Source organism: Strix aluco, chromosome 19 (assembly GCF_031877795.1).
Source record: "Strix aluco isolate bStrAlu1 chromosome 19, bStrAlu1.hap1, whole genome shotgun sequence".
Classification (NCBI taxonomy): Eukaryota; Metazoa; Chordata; class Aves; order Strigiformes; family Strigidae; genus Strix; species Strix aluco.
Genome location: NC_133949.1, coordinates 11,686,128 through 11,711,173, shown reverse-complemented (window position 1 = coordinate 11,711,173; position 25,046 = coordinate 11,686,128). Strand labels below are relative to the sequence as shown.

General features: G+C 40.9%; 1 protein-coding gene across 1 annotated transcript; it reads left to right on the top strand.

Moving 5' to 3' along the window:
- The first annotated feature begins 158 nt into the window (after nt 1-158).
- BLMH (bleomycin hydrolase) lies at nt 159-20,035 on the top strand. The gene is made up of 12 exons (XM_074845447.1): nt 159-322; nt 555-752; nt 1,208-1,317; nt 1,989-2,130; nt 3,397-3,485; nt 4,756-4,848; nt 8,685-8,840; nt 9,348-9,506; nt 9,605-9,672; nt 10,076-10,193; nt 12,643-12,712; nt 19,054-20,035. Exons 1-12 carry the CDS (start codon nt 310-312, stop codon nt 19,203-19,205), a joined length of 1,368 nt encoding a protein of 455 aa, XP_074701548.1. The 5' UTR covers nt 159-309; the 3' UTR covers nt 19,206-20,035.
- The last annotated feature ends 5,011 nt before the right edge of the window (nt 20,036-25,046 follow it).

Genomic DNA, 25,046 nt, shown 5'->3' with positions numbered 1-25,046 from the left:
CCGCGGCCACCAGGACCGCCGCGCGCTGCCTCAGGCGGCGCCGCCGAACGTTCTGGAAGCGGAGCGGGGCGGGGGCGGGGAATGGAGCCCCCAGCGCCCCCGCGCGGCCCCCGCCGCAACGCCGCGCGCAACCGCCGCCAGCGTGTCCCTCGCGGCGCGCCGTCCGCTCCCCCCCGCCCGCCGCCCGCGGCCCCTCTTCCTGCTTCCGGTGCCGGGGCTATAAGAGCCGCTTCCGCCGGGGCGCGCGACCTGCGGTGGGCTCGGCCGTTGAGCGGCGCTTTCCGTGCCGGGAGCTCGCGCCGCTGTGCCATGAACGCCCGGGGTGAGGAGCGAGGCTCGGCCGTTACCGGGGCAATGGGCTGGTGGTGGGAATTACCGGGGCCGGGGGGAGAATGACCCGGAGGTGGGGGGGGGGGGGGGGGGGAAGCGGGAGACACCCCGTTACCTGAGAAATGGGGAGGTGGTTACCGGGATGAGGGGTGCTGAGGGAGGGGGTTACCGGAGTGTGAGGGGGCTGCGGTTGCCGGCGGTGACGGCTGCCCCGCGGCTCGCAGGGCTGAGCACGGAGAAGGCCGCCGCCTTCACCCGGCGGCTGCGGGCCGAGCCCCAGTTCCTGCTGGCCCAGAACGTGGCGACGTGCAACGACCCGCTGGAGGTGTGTCTGCAGCGGCAAGTGGTGCAGGACACGGTGCAGGTCTTCCAGCACGCCGTGCCCGCCGAGGGGAAGCCGGTCACCAACCAGAAGAACTCCGGTAAGGGGCTCCCCGGTTGCCGGGGCGGGGGGGGTCGGTGTTCGCGGTAAGGAGGGGCCCGCTCCCTCGGCGGCTCTGGCGTTGCGGGGGGGGGATTGATGTAATGCTGATGCGCTCCCGGGAGCGATGGCCACCTCCAAAGGCCTTTTGTCGGGCTTTGGAGCAAAACTGCATCCCTGCAGCATCTTCTTGAGTTAATAATAGTCTTTAGACTTGCAGTGTTCATCTTTTTTCCCTTCTGTGTAGTATAAGATAAAATCAGTTGAGACACCTGCATTTGCCGTAAGAGTTCTGAACTCCTTATGAGCTTTTTGGTATTCTACAATCCCAGCCAGAACAGTGGGCCAAAGTCTCGAGGCAGAACTGTCATGAATTTTGAGCGTAAAAAAAACCAAACTTACACAGCTCTTGAGTACACAAATTCCAGTTTAATTCTTGTTCCTTTGATCTCTCAGGGAGATGTTGGATCTTTTCCTGTCTCAATGCAATGCGTCTTCCTTTCATGAAGAAATACAACATTGAAGAGTTTGAATTCAGCCAGTCGTATCTCTTTTTCTGGGATAAGGTACAGTAGAACAGGTCACAGGTTGTGCTAGGACAGCTTATGCAATCAGGTATTAGTATTGGGACAGAATTTCTTTTAGGCTGGACTATTTTAACAATCTAGGCAGAAAACATATATGAGAAGAATCTTCAAAAGTTCTTTAAATGTGTATTTTAAATGCAGGTCGAACAAAGTAAGACTTTAGCTTGAGAAGAAAGTTGTGAAGATGTTAGTGGTTTGGAGGAGTAAAAGTTTTCTTTCAAGTGCTGTGTCTATTTCAAAAGTGACTTGTAGGAGGCTAAGGGGAAACATGACTAACTTTGCTGTTGACCTTTCAGTCATGTTTGTGACCTACTGATCTGCAAGCTATGCGTCTGCTTTTTTCCCCTAAGGGAAATAGAGGAAATCTAGTACTAGTTTGGGCCAGGCGTCATTGTGTAACTTCTGTTTCATGTTTCACGTTTTCTGTTCTGCTATCCTCAAGCTCTGTGCTAACTCCCCCCTAAATATTTGGTCTGTGACAGAAATAAGTTTATAGGATAAGCCCTGGAATGCTAAAGGGAAAATAAGAACTTCAGTGGATGAACAGAAGGTAGCTTCATCTAGTTAGGACTTCTGAAGAACAAAATAGGAATGAATTAATGCACAATGTCACATGTAAAATATCTGTTTTTCCTGCCTGTCCATTCCAGGTCGAACGCTGTTACTACTTTTTAAATGCCTTTGTGGAAACAGCTCAGAAAAAGGAGCCTGTGGAAGGGAGACTGATACAGTTCCTGCTCTCCAACCCCACGAATGATGGTGGACAGTGGGATATGTTGGTTAACATTATTGGTAAGAGAATTGGTCACTAAGTGCTTCCTGAAATTGCATGCTGATTTGAGAGATGAGGAATGAAATAGAAGAAGAAATTGAGTTTGACACCTGGGAGTTTGCTAAGGAGCATGATGCCATTAACCACTACCTTTTTTAATCAAAGACCTTTTTCATGCCAGTTTATAAATGTTAGGCTTAAATCTTGTCTGGGATCTTCACTCTTGCATATTGCTGCTGCTGATGGAAGCTCAGAAGATCAACAGAAGTAATTAGATGGTCCAGACTTTACATTTAGTAAAAAGGTTCAACCCCTTTTTACTTTAGTCATCACCTCAACATCATTTATCTATATCCATGTATATCATTTTTAGGGCACACAGTAAGGAAAAAAACCCTTGCTAGACTAGGGTGTGTCTACAAGGCAGAAGCAAAACTGCTTCACGTTGCAACCTGAAGAAAGATGGTTGTAAAGATCAGTGAGAGGGAAACGATGTGGAATGTGGCAATGCTGGTCTTACAAAGATACAGCTTAAGTGGGATCTTTCTTACACTGATGAAGGAGATACTTTTCAGTGTCTGAATTAAACTGCCATTTGCTTTCATTTGTATTGTGAAACAATGTGACACCTTTGTAAGTCAACAAGCCAATAATATAAGCTCAGAATCACAAAAGGAATTTGTTTGAAGCCTTGAGGTTACTTTTTTCCCATCCAATTGTTATACGTATTTAATCAGGTCAGAGAAGATTTTGGATGCTGCTATTACATCCAGGCCTTGCATGGTGTGATCTTTGATTAGTACCTTAATGTAGGAAGCAATTGAGTTGTTGCTGGTGTTTTATAAATGTTGAGGAGGAAAGGCGACTGGGATGTTAGTCACTTAACCTTAGATAAAATACACAGAATAATTCATAAGAGGCCCTGTTCTTTAGAAGATATTTCAGTAGCTTAATTTTCAAGTAATCAGGTGTGTTCTTCTGGTGAAAAGAGCTTCTTAAAAAGCACTAATTAGTTTAGAACTCTCTCTTAAGTGTTGAATTAAGTGATACTGAGCAGTTCAGGGGTTCCACCTTTCAGGACTCCTGTGGAATGCAGCTCAGAGGTCAAGATTCAGTCACAAATTAAAATGTAATCTTGAATACTTGTAACTTTAAATAAGAGACTTTCACTTATAATCTCTGCACAAAAACCAACTATTTTTTTTACATGAGTGTAAGTGGAATCACTAGCATCTGCTGTGTGGAAAAGACAATTGCTAACCCATAGTTTTATTATTTGCTTTTAGAAAAGTATGGTGTTGTCCCCAAGAAATACTTCCCTGAGTCTCATACCACAGAAGCTACCAGAAGGATGAACGAGATCTTGAACCATAAGGTAAATTGATATAGATGATATAATTAAGGAGAGGGGATGGGAATGAACCTGCTCCAAGTGTTCCTAGCCACCTTAATTTATCTTTATTGACCAAAGTATTAAGTGCATTTCTTTATTCAGAAAAGTGTGTTTTTTATTCAAAAAGCAGCCTAAAGTCTCAGCAAAGTCTTGTGCTAATCCTGAAATATGGGGTGGGAAGGTGTATCTGTGGAAGATGGTCATTGCCAGGCTTCAGTAGCTTGAAACTACATGGTTTCAGTAGCAATTGTTTCTAATCCTCAAATTTCAAAAAGTTAATTCTTGATATGTGGCTCATGAAGTCTGTTTGTGCAAATCCAGCACTTGGCCTCTAGGTGACTTCTTTCCACCCCCTCAATATTTCATCTACCAGTATGCCAAGGTTTCTAGAGATTACTGCCAAATTTGATGGAAAAGATAAAAATATATTTTCAAAACACTGAATCTTAAAAATCAGCTTTCAGTATAGAAGTGTGCAGCTTTGTCTGAAGGAAGGTGTGAGCTTGCTCCCTGAACTACAGAAATAAATTAATCTGGGAAGATGCTAGTGTAGGTAGCTAGATATAAAGGCAATTAAAGCATTTTTTACAGTGAGCTTTTTTTTTCAAGTTCCTACACTACATGCTCAGGGAAAACTGCCTGCTGAAATCCACATTAAAAATGTAAAATATGTGCTGGAATGAGCTTAGACGTTATGAATGGTGTTAATGTTATTCTAGTCTCGAACATCGCAAAACAGCTGGTCTTGAGGGAGCCCCACTCAGTGGTCCTGGCCTTATGGATGGTGACAGTAATGGGAAGCATGTGCTACTCTTACTGCAATTCTGCATGCAGTGGGGAAATGCTCCATTCTTTTTATCAACCAGGAGATCAATTATGCATTAGAATTGCAAAATAATTTTACAGTATGAAGACAGTTTGTTCTCTGAGTCACAGAGGTGGTGATGTGTATGGATGTTGCGGCATCAGTTATGGAACAGAAATGGCTGTAAGCTTCAAATAAATGGTTGGAAAATAGTAATTGAGTTGCAACTATTTAATTTCAGATTACTTCTTTGTGACCTTTTTCTTTTCAATCATTCAATTATCTTGATATTTTTTTAAAGAATCATTATCTAACAAAGCCTTCTGAAAGGGATTTTCTTTTCATTTTGAAGTATAAAATAGGTGCTAGAAACAGTTTTCGGGACTTCTATCTGGTTAGGTGGCACCTTTCATACCCTTATAATAAAATTACTTTCTCTTTAAACAGATGAGAGAATACTGTTTGCGGCTAAGAAATATGGTGGAAAGTGGAACAATGAAAGGAGAACTTTGTGCTGCAATGGATACGATGATAGAAGAGGTAAATATACCTGTGGCATGAATCCTCTTGGCACACAAGGCTAGAATGGATGAGGTTTCTTGCTTACTCTTGTTCTATAGCTATTGGATCAGCCAAAACAAGTGTCTTTTGTTTTCCTGACTAGGAATGTGTTGTCTGGCAGTGTACTTGAAGGTATTTGAGTGAATTTTAAGTGCTTATTATTGCTTATCTCATTCTGAGTTTTCTAATACTTCCAGAGAAGTATCTTGAGCTTACAAATTCCAGAGCTATGACATTTTTACAGAGACATTTACCCCTTTCTGTAGGAAAGCAGCATTTTGTATCTTGAGAGATGAAAATAGTGTCCTACCAGGCTTTTATAAGAAGCAGGAAAGAGGCAGGTTGAAAATTGCATTCTGATGGCTTTGAGTGCAAAATCAGCACAAGTGTTGTTACAGAAATTCCCCACAAGAGAGCAGAAAAGAACAACAAAAGGGAGTTCTCTGCACTATGGAGAAGATGTGAGCTGAACACAGGGCTGAATCCAGCTGTGGTCTGATACTGGGGCAGCAGAGGAGGGAATCGCAGCATCTGTTTCTGACTGTGTGAATTAACTCAAAACAGCAGTGTGTAGTGTGAGTGTGGTGCTGCCCCTCCATCTGGTCACACTGAATATGACAGTGACATATGTTGTTTTTCTCATTCAGTAGTCCTCATACTTGATTCTTAAATAGCCAAACCCAATGTTTAAAGTTCAGGATGTTTTAGGTTGACCAAGTGTGTGCATTTTGTTTGGAAAAAAAATTTCATTTGTTTCTCAAACATACAATGCAAAGTAACCCAGTGATCTTAATGTCTGTCTTTAGATGACTCAAGAAATCAAATGTTTTGGATGTGTGTTAGTTTTTCTGCAGTCCAGTAAGCATCAGTATTAGAACCTATCTTGGGCTGTTTCTGTAAAGCATCAGCAGTGCCATTAATATCCAAGTATTAATGTGTTGGTTTGGTTGTTGGAAATGCATCTTTGCACTTAATGTAAAAACCTGTAGCTCTTAATCTAATTTTAAGGTTAGATTAAAAAACTGATTTGTGTTCCTTGCATTATATTATTGAAATTAAAACTTTTGTGAAATGTATGCCTTAAGATCAACAGTAATTGGGTGCTTTGAGCCTACCCCAGTATGTTGCCAGTCAGCACTTAGTTCAAAAGTGTATTAATGTAACTTACATCCAGTGTGTGTGTCCAAAAGTCCTTGGAGGATTTTACAGCAGACATCAAAAGCTTCTTACTGGTAGGGCAATGACACACAGTGCACTGCAAAATGTCTCTTTGTTTGTTTAGAGCCTCTTGCCCTCTGACCAGGGATCCTGGAACCAGCATTAAAGGCTCATTAACTGATTGCAATTTGTTCTGTAGAAAGGGTGTGCTTAATTCTCTGAAGTTAACACAGTGTTTCCTCTTGTGGCAGTAATAGTGGTTTGCAGCTTAAGTGGATTTACTTTCAATAAACATTATAGTTGAAATGTGCAATTGCACCTCTCTTGGATACTTTAAAAACACTTAATTTCAAAGGTCTTGAGACCACTGTTATTTCTTGTGTTTGTATGTATTAAGTGGCATTGCATCTATTTTTGTATGGGGCAAAGAAGAACTTGGTTTTGTTCTGTGAAGTTTTATTTGCATATCAAATCTTGGTTCACTCATGCTGGGAGGCAGTGCTCTAGCTAAAATGGGGCAGTTGTACTGGAACACAAGATTAAATACTCACTCCAGAACTGTATAAACATTCTTCTTATCAAACCAGTGCACAGCAGGTCAGAAGTTGAAACCAGTACAGTGCCTGGGATTGAAATTTTCTTCCTTTACTGTTCTCCTTTGTAGACTCCTCTTTATCAGGAGTGTCCTTTCCCCTCCTCATTCATTTTGGTTTTTAGCACAAGCCTCTATATTTTTGCCTTATCTCGGTTCTAGTTGTCGCTAGAGTGATATAAGTCACCTTTTAGTTTAAATACATCTGCTTATTTTATTTATTGATAGAGGAAGCTTCTGAGATACTAAGAGATGGCCTGTGATGGGTGTGGTGGCAAAACAATTGAGGGAGACTCTTCCCAGGCTCCACTGCCTCTGTTAACTTGAGACTTCTGTCTCCACCATTTTCCTTTGGAGCCTGCTTGGTTGTTGCTCTTCTTTTTAGGCGTTTTTCTTTTTTACTTTGTTTTCATAGCCTCATCTCTCACCACTTGGGGTTGTCTGAGGTAATGTGGGTGTATCCACAGATAATGCTACCTTTTGTGCAGTCTGTGCAAAATTAAATATTTATAGTAGTTTAGGGATTTACATTTGCTCTTTAACATTTATTGAGGAATAAATGTGTGAGTTCTTCCACTAAAAACATTAAGCCACAGCCTTGTTTCAACCCATAATTAATCTCTTCACTGGTCATATTAAATTGCTTGGAGCAAGACCACCTTTATATTTTGTGCACAGCCAAATGTTACTTAGCATGAACACTGCACTCTTTTTGCCATCAGCACAAAGTGCCCACTAGCACAAAGCTAGTTCTTGTGGAGCCTTAGGATCCATGTAAATCAGCTCAACTAGCTCCAGAAAGAGTAAGTTAGCTTTGGGGAAGGTATTGTGTCTCCTCCTGTGAAAAGTCAGCGAGAGGAAGGTGTCAAGACTGACAGCCTAGGAAAGCTGGCACAAACCACAGGCATGGGGTCCTCCTGCAGAAGGTGCAGTTGAGATTTGACTTCCCCTTCTCTTAAGTAACCTGTTGGTTCCTTGCAAGGAAAAGACTTGTCTTGTGCTCAGGATGTGGATAGAACTGAAGTCAACCAGTGTCAGCTGAAGTAAAACAGATTCAGACCTGTTTATGATTGAATTCTCTGTCCCCAGAGTACCTGTGGCAGGTCCTGCTAAATATCCCTAAAGACAGTCATCTGGTTGCACTGCCTATGAGTTAGCACATTTTGATAAGCCTTGTGAGAAAGTACAGTAGTGATCCTTAAGTGCAGTTTCATATTCTGATTTATAGGGAGGCTGATGACTTGAAATCTGGTCAACTTCTTGTGCTAAAAATCAATAGGAAGCTGCCAGCTGCAGAGGATGTCATGGTCAGCAGGCAGGAATCTTGAATTAAATTATGTAACCTGCCAGCTCAACCCTAAACTGAAACAGTCTGTCTTAGTACATTCAACAAGAAGATTATTCTAGGCTTTTGAAAAGAAGCAAAGGCCCATTTTTGAAATCCGAATGGGCATTGCAGGAAAAAAGGGGTTAGTACAGGGGAAATACTGGGATAAAATCCTCTGCTGTATGTGTATTACATGGTTTGTCTCTGTGTGGGGCAAACCACCTGGTGGAGCAGGTGATGCTGAATGCTTAAGCCTTTCTAGAATCAGTCTGATACTTTCCCAGTGCAAGAGAAACTATCTTGTTGGAGCTTCAGAATTACAAAACATGGGAATGAGACTGGGCAGTGCATTGGCTTTTGCTTTTGGCTGCTGCTTTCCTAGGATAACCTGGAATGTTTATGTTCAGCCTTAAGCTTGCCTTCTCCCCATGCTGTGAGGTGTAGGCAGTGTTTTGCCTGATGGTTTACCTGAGAATGTAGGGTGTGAGAATGGAGAGAGATTCTGTTGATTTTCCTGGGGCCTTTCAGATTGAACTGTTGAAACACCTAGATTTCCAGAGCTGAATGAAAATAATTCATGTGTGTACGTTTATTCATGTTCTTGAAAGGTGAGTGTTAAGATCCCATTTTTCAGTTGTTTCTCCCATGGAGAAATCCATTCATCAGTGGCATTGCTGTGGTAGGAGAGGCAGACCTGCCTGTTTCAGCAAGTTCACAGGTGTGTGCTTCTCTGGGCAGGTATTCAGAATAGTGAGTACTTGCCTGGGCAACCCTCCGGAGACCTTCTGCTGGGAGTTCCGGGATAAGGAGAAGAACTACCACAAATATGGCCCTGTGACACCGGTCCAGTTCTACAATGAGCACGTGAAGCCTTACTTCAACATGGAGGACAAGGTTGGGGGTGCTGAAAGGCAGTAGCTTCCTAAGACCTTTTTTAGCTGTTAAGTCACATATTTTCCACTGTTGCAGGTGTACTGTCCACCCCCGTAACTGCACCATGTGGGTACTGCTCCCACAACTCAAAGGTGGCCCCTATGTTTATTGTCCCCATTCTCCTGTTTGTGCTCTACCCTTTAATTAGCTGTGATCTTGCACTGCATTTCCATGATGCTTTTGTAATGATAAAATATGTAATGATCTCATCAGTTATAAAATGCCATAAGACAGCCATTAGAGAGCAGGAATAACATGCAAACCTGCTGTGCTGCAGTTAGGAGGTGAACTTAAACAACAAACAAACAAAATGTTATAAAAAACAGGTATTTCAGCCAAGTGGCTTGTATAGTAATGGGACAGACAGCTACCTGGGACAAAAGCAGTTCTCTGAAATCCATCTAGATTCACTTCTCAAAGATTTCAGGTAAGTTGCACCTTAATTTACAACATCTTGGTTTTTGGCAGATTTGTCTAGTGAATGATCCTCGACCTCAGAATCCATACAACAGGCTGTATACAGTGGAGTACCTGGGTAACATGGCAGGAGGAAGGAAAACGCTCTACAACAACCAGCCTGTTGATGTCTTGAAAAAATTAGCTGCAGCATCTATTAAAGATGGCGAGGTTTGTTTGGTTTCTCTTCGTGGATGTCATGGTGCAGCTCTTGTAATGTAAAACTCACTGCGGTGTGGCCTAGACATGACTCTTCCTTCTATTTGTAGGCTGTGTGGTTTGGCTGTGATGTTGCAAAGCACTTCTATGGCAAGCTGGGAATCAATGATGTGAATATGTAAGTAGAAAAATCAAAACGGTACAATTTGGGACATTTGGCTAGGAATTAAACAGTCCTTTATCTGCTTAAGAAACTAATTTATCCATATTTTGGATTATATACCCCAAAACAGTGTATTTAAGTAATTCAGCAGCAACAGAAATTTTTAACTTGTTTGCTAAAATCTGAATCCTTTAAAGATTTAACAAGGGCTTGTTAAATATTCTTCCTCATTTGAATTGTCTAATATCTAGTGAGAGGAACTTCTATGGGGATCATTTTTTGCAGTTGTTCTGACACTACAAATAGTTGTACGCCTGTGCACTGGCTTCTGGGACAGTGCTGTCTACTGATTCCCTGATTTACTAGTGGGAATCCTCCCTGCGTCCTTTTTGATATTGTTTATGTGGCTTTCCAATAGATTTAATCATGAGCTGGTGTTTGGCGTCTCCGTCAAAAACATGAACAAAGCGGAACGATTAATCTTTGGAGAATCGATGATGACCCATGCCATGGTGCTGACAGCTGTCACCGAGAAGGTAGTCTCTGTCCTGAAGTTCTGATGCCTGCACAGGTGTATTTGAATATTCTGACAGCTTGTTGATGTGTTCTGGGCTCCTTCACAGCCTGTAAGCTGTTCTGCTAGAGTTCGTGTGCCGTGACACCCTGGTGCACAAGGCCTAGGTTGTCTATTCTCCCTGTGGTGTTTGTGTCTGAGTGTTCAGAACTATAAATATTTAACAAGGGAGGAAGAATTTTAGACAAGTCAAGGGCTTCTTTTCTTCTGCCCACAAACTTTTATTGGAGAAAGGGAAAAGAAAGTCAGCTGCTATTTTTAAGATACCAGAAAACCTGTTAATTTAAAATACATATTCTGATGCATCTTGCTGAGCAAGAAATCTAGTATGACAGCAGGTATTTCCCACCCTATCCCACTGCATGGTTAGTCCAGTCTACGCTTTACAGCGTGAAGCTCCTGTTAAAATGCCAGTAGGAGGCACTTTGTCAGTCTTAACCTCCTTCAACGCACTGGCATGTGACCTCTCTGACCTACTCATAATTAGGGAAGGAAAATGGTGTCCAAAATAGCTCTGTGGCAGACAGTAGGCTGAGATGAATCCGCAACTGAATCTGTTCCTGGCAGTATAACAAAGCACACATGAAGTAAAAAGAACCATGTGAAAATTTACAACTCAGGGTTATCTGCAATGTTGATGTTTTCCATTTATTTCCAGAAGTTGTCATTATTAAAGTTTCTTTGAAGTGATCTCTTCCTGTCCAGCATGACCTTGGCTGGTGAAATAAGAGCTTGCATATAAGTGAAAATGTTTGCTTGAGCTCTGGAGTTTGAGGACTTGAGATGGGACTGTTGAGTCATAAGAATTTTTCTGAATTACTTTTTACAACTCAATATAACTTTTCCCGTCGTATTTTGTGTTCTGAGCTGGTAAAAATTCTATTTTGTGTATCAGATTGCATGAACACATCTTTAAAAAAATTCTCATTGTTTTTCAGTTAGATATTTAAAATTATACTTTTCTAGTGTGTAAAACCTCTTTCTCTATTCATAGCTGTGTATATTTGTACTGATTGTAGCCAATTACTGGCTGGACTTCACTGGCAGCTATAGTCTATGGTCTCTATTTTTAAATTCACTTTCACATGCCTAAATGTATAGTTCCATAAAATGTGATCAAATGTGACCTGATTTCTTAAAGAAAAGGATGTGTGTAAGATCAGTATATGATGGATGGCTTCTCTAAAATCAAAAGATGATTTAAAAGAAATTATCTTAGAACAAGTTCAGCATTTAGAGGCTTTTCCACATTCAAAATGGACTAAGTTGTTTCTACTTTCTGTTTGAACATGTTGTCTTATATTAAACCTTAACTTAATCTAAAGGAGCTTTGATAAACTGAGTTGTAAAATGTAATACTTTGGATTTACCTACTTTATAAAAAGGCTTTGAAGATTTAAAAAATCCTATTACAATTTTACAACATACAAAATTGATGTGGATTAAATGCACCTTTTTGGTTAAACTTAGTGTGCATAAATGTGTTTATCCCAGTTTGATAGCATCAAGAGCTGACTTATCCTTAGTCTGGTAGCTCTTGAGTGTCTCATTTTAAGGACTGTCCTACTTTGTTAAAGTGAGAATAGAAGCAATACAACAATATTCCATTGAATATCAAAAAGGGACTTGTGGGACATTTTCCAGGTTAGTTTTTTGTCTTAAAAAATTTTAGTAGGGAAAGAATAACTATTCTTTGGTTCCTCAAGGGACCTGCTGTTTCCTCATGAGAAGCTGCTGGAAGGAAGCAACAGTTCACTCTGTGGCACAGCAAGCCTGTGGCGCTGTGTTCAGTGCTTTTATGTACTGGGTAGATCTGAACCAGACTTCAGCTACACACAGTGCAGGCTAGAACACAGCACACTTCTGAACAGGAACTCGCATGTACTTCGTGCTCGTTAGAAGCCTTGTATAACCTTCGAAGTGCCTGACTTGGAGCTGTATCTTTCAGCTAGATTCTTCAACTGTTTGCACTTGCTCTTACTAGTATTGTTTTAAATTATTACAATTGCTTTGTTCCTCTGCTGGCTTTTATGGTAACAGCTTCATTGTCTTTCTTCCTTTCCTCTGATTCCCAGTTCGTGCAAATTGTGCATTCTGCATTTCAGCCTGATAGGTGATAGGGAAGGCTGCTTAAATCCTGCCAGTCAGTTAAGTACAAACTCAAATTTAGTTTTCTGGTTGAAAGAAATATTACAGGTTCTCTACTTGACCATCTTCCTTGATATTTTATGTAAGTGGGTAGACAGGTATTTTAGAAAATTACATTTTTTCCAACCATTAGCAAGAAACCATTGCCTGAAACTTGCCAATGGCTGTAGACTTTTGGGAGTGGAGCTCTGTGGGAAGGGCTGGCTGCTACGAACTCGCATGGTCCTTCACTACTGAACAGCCATTGTCTTGTTTTGTCACAGGATGGGCAAGAGGAGGCATTTGAAAAATGGAGAGTGGAAAACTCCTGGGGTGAAGACCGTGGTAATAAAGGTAAAGTAACTTATAGTCATGGAAACAGAGCTGAACTTAGTGTTTGGAAAAAAAGGAGGTGGAAGGGGGAAAGGGGATGTGCTGGGTCCTTCACCAGGACATGCATGAAACAAGCCTGCAAACAGCACGTGGATCACTGAGTTATGGCACTGTATTCCTGGAAGACAAACATTCTTCACTTAAATGTGATTTATGTCTAAGTAAATGTCAACACTGAATGGAGAAGCAGGAAATGCCACTGGATAAACCTGACACTGGTTGCAAGTTCAACTGTAGAAGCAATTGCATTTTTGGGAAGTGGCCATAAGTGATTGATGCTGATGCTTTTTGACAGACAGGGTATTGTGGTCCCAAGGGCAGGAGGACAAAGTCGACAGAAGCACCTCTGTTCGAGGCTGGAACTGGAACTCTGAATATAGCTTAATCATATGGGGCATACATTGTTTTTACACTGCAGCTTTTGACAATCCAGTAACAAAACTGTTTATTTTTATGCATGGAAGGTATGGGAAGATACTGTGGATTTTAGATAAAGTTCATATTTTAACAAAGTTTAAATATTTCATTATAACTTTTTAAGGTTGATTAGTTTATTGCTGTAAAGCTGCTTATTTTCCTAAGCATTGTAGACCAGTTTGCTGTTGATCACAAACTGCCAGCTGTTATCCCTCCCAAAAAAAACCCAGCAGCTGTAGAGTTTGACAAGTGTGACGGGGGAGAGCAGAACCTGTGCTATTGTGTTTTGCAGCAAAGGATTATGAGCAACAAAAGTCTGAAAAATTTGGTAGTATTAGTCTGAAAATGTAGTTCTCTTCTGAGATACCAAGAATTCCTGTGGGCATGTAAACTGATCTTTTAATAAAGTGACAGTAGATAAGAAATGCTTCACAGATCAGATAGGATTACTTCCAAGAACTGCACTGTATAGAAACACTTTCTCCTAGTATGAAAGGAGAAATAAAGACTTCACTGCAATACTTTTACATGTACTAAAGTTTTTGGTAACAGAGCTAAGCTTGAATCTGTACACTCCAGCTATCTCATCTTTGGGACCTCTTGCTGGCTGTGGCTGATATTACTTAAACAATCTTCCTGAGTCATGTGTGAAATCTAAGTGGTTTATATTTTCTTTTAAAGCACTGTTTATCAATCACTGCAAGCTTTTACTTACTGATTTTCTAAATGAAGAAATGAGGGTATGGCTGGTTCCAGCTTGTGCTGTGAACAGCTGCAATGTAAACTTCTAGCTCCAACACCTGTCTGTTAAAAATTTAAAAATCATAATTCTGATTGCCTTTCTGAAGCCATGCTGAAAACGTGACCTGTGGCATCCTTGCAGTGTTCCTCTCTGGTATGACAAGGACTAGCAACACCAAAATCCTGCACAGTTAACGTGCTGTTCTGCTCATGCCAGGTTGTCTGCCTGAACTTGCTTTCCTGTTGATGAGTGTCTCAGCCTGCACTATTGTTCCTTCAGAGAGGATTTGTTAGGGCTGTAGCAGGGTGGGTGTGCCAGCCTGGCATGGCCCATGGGCCGGCAATGGGGACACAATGGTGAGTCACAGCTGAGCACTGCTTTAGGAAATTGCTTCTAGTTGCTTCCCTGCTCAGCCTGGGAATGACTGGGGGTGCTGTGAGGTTTGGGTGCCGGCTCTGACCTCCTCTGGCCCTCAGTGAGTGGGGTGATGGTGTGAGTATTTCTACTGTGCTCTGCCAACGCCTGCAGTCAGTCAGCTTTTCCAAAATAGAGTGGAGGGGAACTCCATGATTTTTGTCCTCTCCTATCTGAGGCAGGCCGGATGTGGACTCAGCCATGGCATAAGCTCACTGATGAGCATGCCAAGCCAGACTTCACTGTGTCCCAGGCCATAATAAAATAGTCACTGCTGACCACATTTTTCTGTTGCACATTAATCCCAAATCTTGTGCTTACAAGATTTGGTGTGGCTGATACTTCCCAGGATATCAGGGTTTTCTTCTGGGAATAGACTATTTCCCAAAAACTCAGTTTTAGGATGTGGTCTTATTCATAAACTTTTGATATCTTATATATCAACAGCTAACTAAAACATACAATATTCTTGGAACATTGTCTTAATTTATGTTCTGGCCCCTTGGTCTTGCAGTAGTCTGTTCTGAATTAGCTGTATACATTCACAGCAAAGTATTTCAATAAAAATCTTTAGTCTTGACAAAACAATGAAACTATGTTGATGTTCAGCCTTCAAGGCTCATCAATGTGACGGTAGTCAAATGTACTTTGGAATGTTGGTTTAAGCAAAGAAGCTAAATCAATACTAAAATGAAGTAACATCAAGATGTTTCTTGTTTTCAAATACAAACTAATAACTATTGAGCACCTTTATGTATAATGGAATATAAAATGCAAACATACCCGGTTAGTTGTGTTCTTATTGTCAGAACACTCAGTTTTGAGAGACTCCAGTTACTTGGTTTGTGATGTTAGATGCTACTCGTGTTAGAGGACTGCTTCCAGGAAGGAAGCACCTTACTCAGCTTGCTTTACAGCTGCTGAGTGTGGACTTTGGTTAGTACTCCAGCCATTCTGAAGTTAATAGGTGTCTGTCAGCAGCTTTGATTGTGCTAGCCATATATGCTGCTTGGCCAAGGTTCAGAGTTGTTCTTTATTGGAGCTGGAGGACTGGGCTCAGTTTCAGCATACTGGTTATTACTCCCAAACCACAGTGCAGTAGACTGAAGCCTGACACTGCTAGTAAAAGTTGTACCTGTTGAGCTGTGACTGAAGAGCAGCAGTTCTGCAGGTGTTAATGTGCTGCGGATGCTCTGGCGGAGCTGCAGAGGCTGTGGTCGATCCGTGTGGAGAGCTGCATGCATTTTTGGCTTTCTTCAATTTGAGCATGTAATCTAAAATTAATAAAAACTACAGCAACTAGAAACTTCCAGTTTTAAGTTAGATATAACACGAACCCAGTTACTAGTCTTTACTTAACTTGTTTGCCAGCTTTGTAAGCTTAACTTGCTACTTGGTTTGCGGTAACAGTTTATCCTCCTTAGACATTATCTCTTTTCCAAATACGGATTCACTTTTCAAGAATGAGTTCTAGAGCTACTTCAGAGGAGCTAGTTGTTGCTTTGAAATATAGTAGACCCAGTGTGACTTGAATAAGCCCTGCCTGCACCTTGTATGCCTGTATCATGTACATGCCATCTATGAACTTTTCTGGGTGAGTCACTATCATTTCTCTGTGGGGTACTGGTACAGGCCATGGTCTCTGGAAATTCTTGCTCAGTGTCTATATTTTGGTTTGGTTAGGGAGTTGTCTGGAAAAGTGCCTTGACAGAAAATCCCATCAGAACTAGGAAGCTTGACCCTATCTCAGATTACTTTCTTCAGGGAGGTGAATCCCTGAATGATTTTCTTAGTTATTCCCAAACAACCCACTGCTGAGCTATGGGCAGTTGGACATATCCTCCAGAGCCTGTTCTCAAACATTAGAAGAGGTAATTTCACAGGGTTTCCTCCCCTTCCTCCTGCCCTGCTTTTTCACTCTTCCAGTACTAGCTGGTGTAGGAGAGTGAGGATTTGTAGTCTGTCCTAGCTCTCCTGCTATGCCACTGAGTCTGGCAGTGATTTCTTTTTTATCTTATCAGCCTTGTTAAGGAATTGGGAAGCTGTGCTTGGAGAAGTCCAATGCAGAGAACCAGAATCCACATCAGTAAAGAGGCAGCCAAGAATGATGTTAAACTTGGCACATCCCAGTTGAGGCCCAGTTGGGTGTGGGCGATGCAAGTAAGCCCCAACTCCGTTATGTCTTGGACAGAATGATAAAGGGTACAGCCTGCAACAAAACACCAGAGACTAGACTTTGAGTCATTAAAAAACAAGCAAACAAATGACTTGCTGTTGGTAGGAAATGGAAGTGTTTTTTTCACATGGGGTCCTTCTTGCTTTTCTCTGAGTACAGTCTAAGGTGCCAGATAACACCTCTTTCCCCAGACTTGCACGGTGCAGGACTGGAAAGTCTGTGAATCCTGGTTTGGGTGTTGTGGGATGAAGTTATTTATATGCTCAGAGTCCACAAAGTGGGCAGAACTGAATTCTTGTGGTAGTGCTTGTGCTGGAGAAAGGGGAGCCCTGGGAACAGCTTAGCATTGCCTCTCCTAAATATTTAGTCATTGCATTCATATCTGTTGTAAAAGTGTTTCTTGGAATCCCATCTGTTTTTCCTCAAGGAACAAACACAGCTGCTGACAAACATTACTTGTTTTTTGAGGTAAAAAAGTCACTTCCCAGGCAAGTATTTCCTTTCTGTGTTGTATTGGCACTTTGTCAGCCATATAGGCAAATTTAATTATTCAGCTTACTCTTTTGTTCTGGAGACACAGTATGTTATTATGTAACTTTGAACCCGGCTTATCCTATTGGATATCTTTTTTTAAAAGCAAGCAAGAGGGGAACACTAAATCACATTATCACATCCATTTGATAGGGGTCCATATGCTTGTTTTGGCATGAAAAAAGTTCCTTGTGATACATGTCCAGCTAGAAGTCAGCTCCCTTCTGGCTTTTTTAATCTCTTGTACTGGCTGTTGCATACATACTCTTCTGCATGAAGACATTTTAAGGATTTAACTGTAGACATTTAGTGTCTATATGTATATATATTGTGCCATAAGTACACTACAGCAGAAAGGCTCTGTTAATTTCTCCTCCCTGTGGAGGAGTTACAGCACAGGCATAAAGTGGCTTGTAGGTCCTTTGAGAACTTGCAAGGGCTCTATTTTCAGGTGCCTAAATCTTAGGTTATGCAATAACTTGCAGGCCATTCATCTGACTGACCTCTCCCTGGTCAGCAGCTTGTCAGTTTTAAAATGCTGCATGTTCAGATTTTCCTTTGGGTAAGTCAGAAATGTGGACCAGCCTCCTACACAGAGGAGTACACTTCTGTAGTCAGGTGCTGTGTTACAAGATGATGCTGTTCCAAATTTTTGCATATTTTGGCCTTAACATACAAATGGCTCAAGTAGAAGCAATAGATTAATTACCTGAGGTAAAACTCTGTTGTGTACCCTGCCCAGAAATGCAATAAACTTTTCTGTTTCTTTTTCACTTCTGCCTGTTACCTGGATGGAATGCAGAGCTCAGGGTTGCCTTAGGCTCTTGAGTATTGCTGCGTATAAAGTATGTGTCTCCTTTTAATGAAGAAATTGATAATGGCTTTCATTGTGACACTGGGCACAGGCCTTCTCAAAGAGCGACCTTACTTATTTGCATGTTCTGAAGTCCTGCTTGACGTTTCCTTCTTGTTCAGACACTGCGATCCTAATCAGCACTGTCAAGCTTTGAGATACAGGATGTCAGAAGCAGAGTTCATTATCCTCTCAGGGTGCAATTACTTGTTGGCTCTTGGGAGTGAGAGGTTTTTGTGTGTCCCAAGAACTCATATCCTGGAGAGAGAATAATCAAGGCAGCTCCCTTTGGCAGTGTTTCCAAAATGGCTTCTAGCTTGGATTACAATTGATAGGGTTTTTAATTTATGGGAATTATCTGATCTCTAGCTTTAGAAACAAGATGGTGTAGATAGATGCATTTATTGTCCATATTCTTTGGACATTTTCTTGTTTCATTTGATTGTGTGATGATACTGTATAAGGACATGAGGAACTTTATTTCATAAAGCCTTCTCATCTGTCTTCTAAATGCTTTCTTTCTCCCAGCCACTCTTATTTTCAGTTCACCTTGAATAGTTTGTTTCCAATGGTAGCTTTCTGCTAAAACCTGTGATACTCAAAATGTGACTTTTCCCCCCCAGTTCAAAGGCTGTTCACTGAAATGCTCAGTAAAAATTATATTAAGGGAGAAAATTAAGATTTAGTTCAGCCAAAGTGTGATTTATGTTTGAGGCTTTGTTTGAGGAAAGCAGATGACCTCTTCTTACTGCAGGAACTAAACCAGAAGTTTTCTTAAGCCAAAGATGGTTTGGATATTCACCTGGAAAACTTCCCTTTTCTTAACAAAATCCTGAAAACTTCTAAAGCCAGAGACTCAGATGATTTTACATTCTGCCTTAAATGCCTGTTTTTTAAGACATTGTAATTCAATTGAGTATTCTCAGTGCCTGTTTTAACAGAGGAAGCACAAATGATTAATATTCTGGGTCTTGTTTTTCCTAGCAGGCTTCTTGCTTGGTCTTTCAGCGCACATGAAGTACATCCAGTTAGCCTATATGTTAATTTGATTTTTTTTGTCTTGAGATATGAAGTATGACTAGGTCCTGTTTGTAATGCATCATTCATAGGTGAAACTTGTATATGTGACTGCTTCCCTGTATTGGTAACGGTTCTGTTTTTGTCTCTAGGTTACCTGATCATGACTGATGACTGGTTTTCTGAGTACGTGTACGAAGTTGTGGTGGATAAGAAGCATGTACCAGAAGACATCTTGGCAGTGATGCAGCAGGAACCAATTGTTTTGCCAGCCTGGGACCCTATGGGGGCTTTAGCCAAGTGAACTACAGAATATTTGCCTCCTAATGGTCAACCAGAAGTAGATGCAATAGAGAATTCCCTGTTGGAAGCCATAGCCAAATGATAATGTGACCACTCAGCATGGTCCATATTCTTGAAATGTAAGTTAAGGATCTTTGGGAAATAGCGCTTTACTGACTTGGCTGAATAAAGCTCTCAGGCTGTTCGGCAAAACTAAAAAGGGAAAAGGAAAAAACTCATAATGAAAATGTATTACAAGTGCTGTTAGTGGCAGTATGATTTTACCTTAAGTTTTTAATAAATATCAGCATAGTAACTTAATAGAATTTTGACCAGTGTTTTCCCTAGAAAAGACAGCCATAAAAGGCCCTTTAGAATTATCAGCTAGGTGATTGTTAGAACAAATAAACTGAGATACTTCTAAATTAACCATAAAAGAATACCCTAAATTTTTTTGTTTTTCCATTTTTAGTTTTGCTGAAGTTTTGGAGGGGACATAAGAATTGAAACTGCTAAAAATTTCCTCTAGAAAATTTTCTCTTCCAGCAGAATTTGGGGGGTGGGGGGTGTGGGGGGGAACTGTTTCCTTGAGGTTTCCAGTTTCACTTGTTTTTATTCTTCCATTACTGAGCTAGGACTGGATAACTGTATCAAGGCCCAGTGCTATGTCTGTGTGCACAGGAGCGCTATTTTTCAGTTATATTAGCAAGAACAACCATAAGTGTGTTCACAGGTGGAGTTAGTGTCATGCTCAACAGAAAAAAAATCATTTTAATTGCTGCATTTTATTTGGATGTTTTAAAAAAACAAGATGGTGCTATGAAGCTTTTGAATAAACACTTTCTAAAGTGACTGATACAGTTCTGTTTTTTTTGAAATGAGCCTTATGTAACTAATCAAATGGAAAGATATTAGTGACCTGCAAACAGATCTAAGTGAGCCAGAATGTGAATGTATCAGGAAAACATGCTGCTTTATGTTCTCAGTAGTTAAAGGTGTTGTGCTCTGAACAAAGACACAAACATAGTGTCTCATGTGCTACAGGTTCTCAATAGTTCGATGAGCACAGTACTAATACTTTGATTTAAATTGTGCCAAAATGGGTGGCTGTCTTTGTGTACCCTGACAGTTTTCCTGTTCTGTACTGTGTTTAGTCATAGGCAAATAAGAGGGTAAGTAAAGATAAAAACCCACACTAACACACAACTTCCAGCTACCACAGGTAGCAGATTGATGTTGCTTAAGTCATATGCAAGGAAAAAAGGATGTTTGGTGCAGCCATAGTACTCTACAATTTGGTTTGACTTTTTGTCCGTTTGGACAACAGAGGTAAAAAGTTATTCAATGATTATGAAAGTGTATCTTATGCTAGTTATACAAATGTGTGTGTATATGTATGTACTTAGATTAAAAATGGCAAGCTAAATCATGTCTGCATGTTCCCTGCTAAACTAAATCCAGATTAAGGTTTGTCTAGGAGTCACCCAAGATGATTCAACCTGTGATTAACATTTCCTGAAGTGGGCAGGAGTGCTGGTTAGGTAAGAGAATTTGGTGTGGAACAGTAGCAGGAGGTTATTGTTACTGCCCTTGAATAATGTCTTTTAAGAGTCTGTGCCCTTTGCAGTATTTTCTGCAAAGCTAACAAAGCTGTTCTGGAGATGTACAGCATGTATCTTGGCAGTACGGTGATACTATAATTTGATACCTTTCTAGCAAAATTCAGCTCATGTTACCCTGGGCTTCTGTCATCTCAAGACCTGTGAGGGTGCAGGATCAAATGGCTGTTGCTCTTAGCTTGCCTCTTCTAGTAGCAATAGTCACGAGCAGTAACAAAGCTGTACCTTTGCAGTAGATTTTCCAGCCTAGAAGACTCCAAGTTCAATGCTCAGATCTTTCTCTGTCTCAGCACAGGTAGATGACCTGTCTTGCTTCTACAGTGTTGACTGGCAGAAGCGTGCATCACGTGTGCTCATCTTTGTGGAAGTGCCTTTTAATTATCAGGATATTGCTGAATAGTTGATTTGTCCAATATATTTAATTATCAGGTTATTGGCAAATATTTTGCCACTGTTTCTGATTTATACTCTGCTCATCAAAATGTGATTGCTGTCAAACCATGCAAACAGTGCCTAGCCAGGCAAATTGAGCACGCAGAGCGATCGTGAACTAAATTTGAGTGGTGTGGAAAGAAAAATATGAAAATGTCATGGTTGATCACACACTTCTAGCAAAAAGTAATGTAATATTGGGGTGTATAAACAGAAATAGCCTGCAATATATGTAAAGTTACTCAGCTCTGCCTAAGCCTTTGAGGTGCAGTATCTAGTTTAGGGTACTGCACCTCAGGGAAGATGCAGACCAAAGCGAGTGTAGAGAAGAGTTGTAAGAAAAAGAGGACTTGAAACTGTGAGTAGTAAAAGGCTGAAAGAACCATGGCGTTTAGTCAGAGAAAAGGGGGAGACATCCTGTTCTAATTTGTAAATGGATGCTTTAAAGAAGGGAATCTTGTTCCCACTGCTCATGATAAATTGATCAAAAAGTCATGGTCTTCAACTGCAGCAAGATTTAGTGAGATTAGGAAAAGCCTTGTGGTGATAGAAATAGTGAAGAACTGGAATAGATTGCTTGAGGATGTCTGGTGCCTCCATTGTTAGAGATTTTAAAGAACAGGTTACAGAGGAACATGTTAGAAGTGGCATTGGTAGAGTTGATCCTTCTTTTGGCAAAGGGATGGACTAGATATTTTGAGGTCCCTTTTGGCTTGCTGGGGCTGTGATGCACAGTCTCTACCTCATGCTGGGTTCCTTGCATCGACGTGAGTAAACAGCCTTGTACTTGATGCTGAACCCTGGTGGCTCTGAAACAAAGCCAAATCTCTTGGGAAGCTCTATTATGCACAATATTTTGATTATGACTAACGTGTGTGGTGTGTTGGGGGCTTTTTTCTTCCAAAAGGTCAGTATTTTAATCTTCAAAAATCTTTCTGCTTATGACATTACACCAGTTCTTTTATTTCCTTTATGCTATCTATGAGAGAGGGATAGCAGCCAAAGAGAGTTAACTTTTTCTCCGGAGTTTAACTAACATTTCTGTTGCCCATGGCAGCACTGATGAGGATTGAGTTTGACAAATTAAAAATGCTTTCCAAGCCAGTTTTTGTTAATTTGAGTATTTAAAAGTATTGTCCAGTGTGTGCTTATCTCCACAGCTCTTGCCCAGATATTTCCCTGTACAGCTTATACAATAGTAAGGTTTTTTCCTTTCCTTCAAATAAGCACAGAAAATCCACACAGCTAAAACATGTTATAGGAAATGAAGGCAATCTGGCAGAAACTGTTTTGCCCAGCAGTTTTATAAGTTCTCTGTAAGGAGGAGTGGGGAAGAGTAGGGGAAATAGATATGTCAAAGTGAGAGCTGCATTTCTTCTGCTTTGAGGGCTCTAAGGGCAGTTGAACAAACTGTTCTAAGGTTCATGCTAATGACACTAATTCAAGGCTGGCACAGTATGAGGTAGGATAGTCTCTGTTTTGCTGATGTTTTGGTAACAGCTCATGAAAACCAGTCCTGTGCATTTGGTAAGAATCTATAGCTGCATGCTCTGGCTAGGTAGCAGTCCTTGTTACCCGTAAAGGAGACCATCATACAGGCAAGTGGGCTTGTTTTTAAACTAGTTTGGAACATGAATAAAATCAGTATGTATAAAATGGTTTCCCATTAACAGCTCCTGTTGATGTGATGTTTACTGGATCGCTCTGCCCTTTTGTCCTAAAGCAAAAAACACTAATGTGACCAGCAGCCCTCAACTGGGGGATTAATCAAGACAGTTGAGCACATGACTGAGAGCCCATATGCTCTGTACGGAAGCTGAGGAAGTTCTCGGTGTCCTGAGTAGCGTGAGGCATGGCTGGACCCAGAGAACCTCCATCTCTTCTCCAGTGCCTGGCAGTCAGAGCACAGCCTGGAGGTGACGGAATGGATTAGCAGACAGCCTAGCACCTCTCCAGCAGAGTAGTATGGGAGCATGTAAACGAGGAACAGACTACTTAACTCCTCTCAGTTTGCAGGAAATGGTTCAGAGAGGATCAAAAATTAAACTCTTTCCAACTGATGGAATGGTAATAATGTGGGAATAAGCCTAGCTTGCTACAGGTTCAGTCTCAGCAAAGAAGGCTCTATGCCTTATGGACTGTAAACCCAGATTAAAAAAAAAAATCTAACTGATAAACATGCTTAGGTTAGAATAAAAACCCACAACCAATTCATGCTCCAATTTCAGTGATGCTTCTTCCTTTAGTTTATATCCTTTGCAAATCCTTAAGACCTTCAGATTGTTGAGGAACCAGCCAATTAACGGATAGTTTCCTTTTCCAGTTTGTCAACAAAACAATGTAGTTTTCATGTGATAATTCAAAGACAGTTCCTTTGTCAAGATTTTCCACCTCACAAATAATGTTATAAAAGTCAGCTATCTCGGATTCCATCAGAAGTCAGAAGATAATTAACACTAAGAAAAGGAACTGGCAGAAGCAGGGGTTATGCGTAGTGGTGGTTTGTTGATTCTCAGAATCAATTTCTCCACCCAAGTGCTCTCTCAAAACAGTTCTAGTGGAAACAGCAAAACCTCTCCAAAACCCCTCTAACCCCCAGATGTGTATCCCAGCACAGTCAGCTTAGAAAATAGTAGGGAAAGACAATCAGAATTTCTTTTATCCAAAAGCCAATCTTAATAGCTTCTAAACATAGTCTGATTCCTAACTAAGCAAAAGATGGGAACAAATAAATATTTTGGGATTTGTTTTGTGTTATTTGGAAGATTATTCCTATCCTCTTACTGGCAGTGAATCAGACATGCTCACAGAATTATTATTAATCTCTTAGTACAGCTGGTACTGCTCTTATTAGGTAATTTGATTGATGCTTCCCATTCTTGTCCTGGCATTGGTAATGGGACTCTACAGCTGCTTTATCTGTGGAGAACTGTGGAAGTGTTTGACGTCATATCTTGTGTAAAGTCCATTTTCCTCCTCTAGTTTTTCATACCTTCCCTAAATCACTAGGATTTTGTCCGTCAATGCACAGATTTCATGAAATTCTGGAACTGCCTCAATACAGGACCTGAAAGTTTTTCACAGATGGGGTAAATAAGTGTCATGAAGCTGAGGGGTCTGCCTGAAATATCAAGTCTGCTATTTATATTATGCCTCAAAGGCTCCAGACTTTTTTTTTTATTTCTTGCCAAACAAAAGCAACCATGCTGCTGCAGAAGGCATTAATGAAAAAAAAAATCAACTGAACATAAAGGCCAGGATAAGTCATGAAAGGTGGTTTTGTGTCCTTAATATGCTGCTTTTCACATTAGTTATTTTTGTAGGGGATACAAAGCTGTAAATACTGACATTGGCTGCCACTAATGTGAGCAGATGAAAGCAATTTAACTGCAAGTGTTGACCAAGATGAATGGTATGCAATAGTGTTTCAGAACTTGTTAAAAGAATCTACTCTAAGCAGAGACTAAGATGGAGAAAAACCTCAGACAAAGGTCATGGTGTCTCTAAAACTTTTTAAAAAAACCCGTATAATTATGTAAAGAGCACAGGGACCCAAAGCCCAAAGTAGAGAGAGTTTATTTCTGGTAAGAGGGTAGAAAAAGTGAGTTTGGAAAATCCATTCCAGCCTCCCAGCAGTGGTGAGCTGGAAATCTGTGTGAAATGAAAGGCAGAAATTCCTTATACTATCTGAACTCCCACCTCACAAGAAATGAAAAGCCTGGTCCCCAAAGCATGGGGTCTAATCCACGGGTGGATATTCACACATGTAAAACGTTGTACTTAAATCTTCATAAAGATGTAGTGAGTGAGGC

Excerpts from the sequence above, each read along its gene's own strand:
- BLMH (XM_074845447.1), top strand. Across the intron at positions 8,841-9,347 it reads ACTTCAACATGGAGGACAAG|ATTTGTCTAGTGAATGATCC; the intron begins GTTGGGGGTGCT and ends GGTTTTTGGCAG. Across the intron at positions 10,194-12,642 it reads TGACAGCTGTCACCGAGAAG|GATGGGCAAGAGGAGGCATT; the intron begins GTAGTCTCTGTC and ends GTTTTGTCACAG.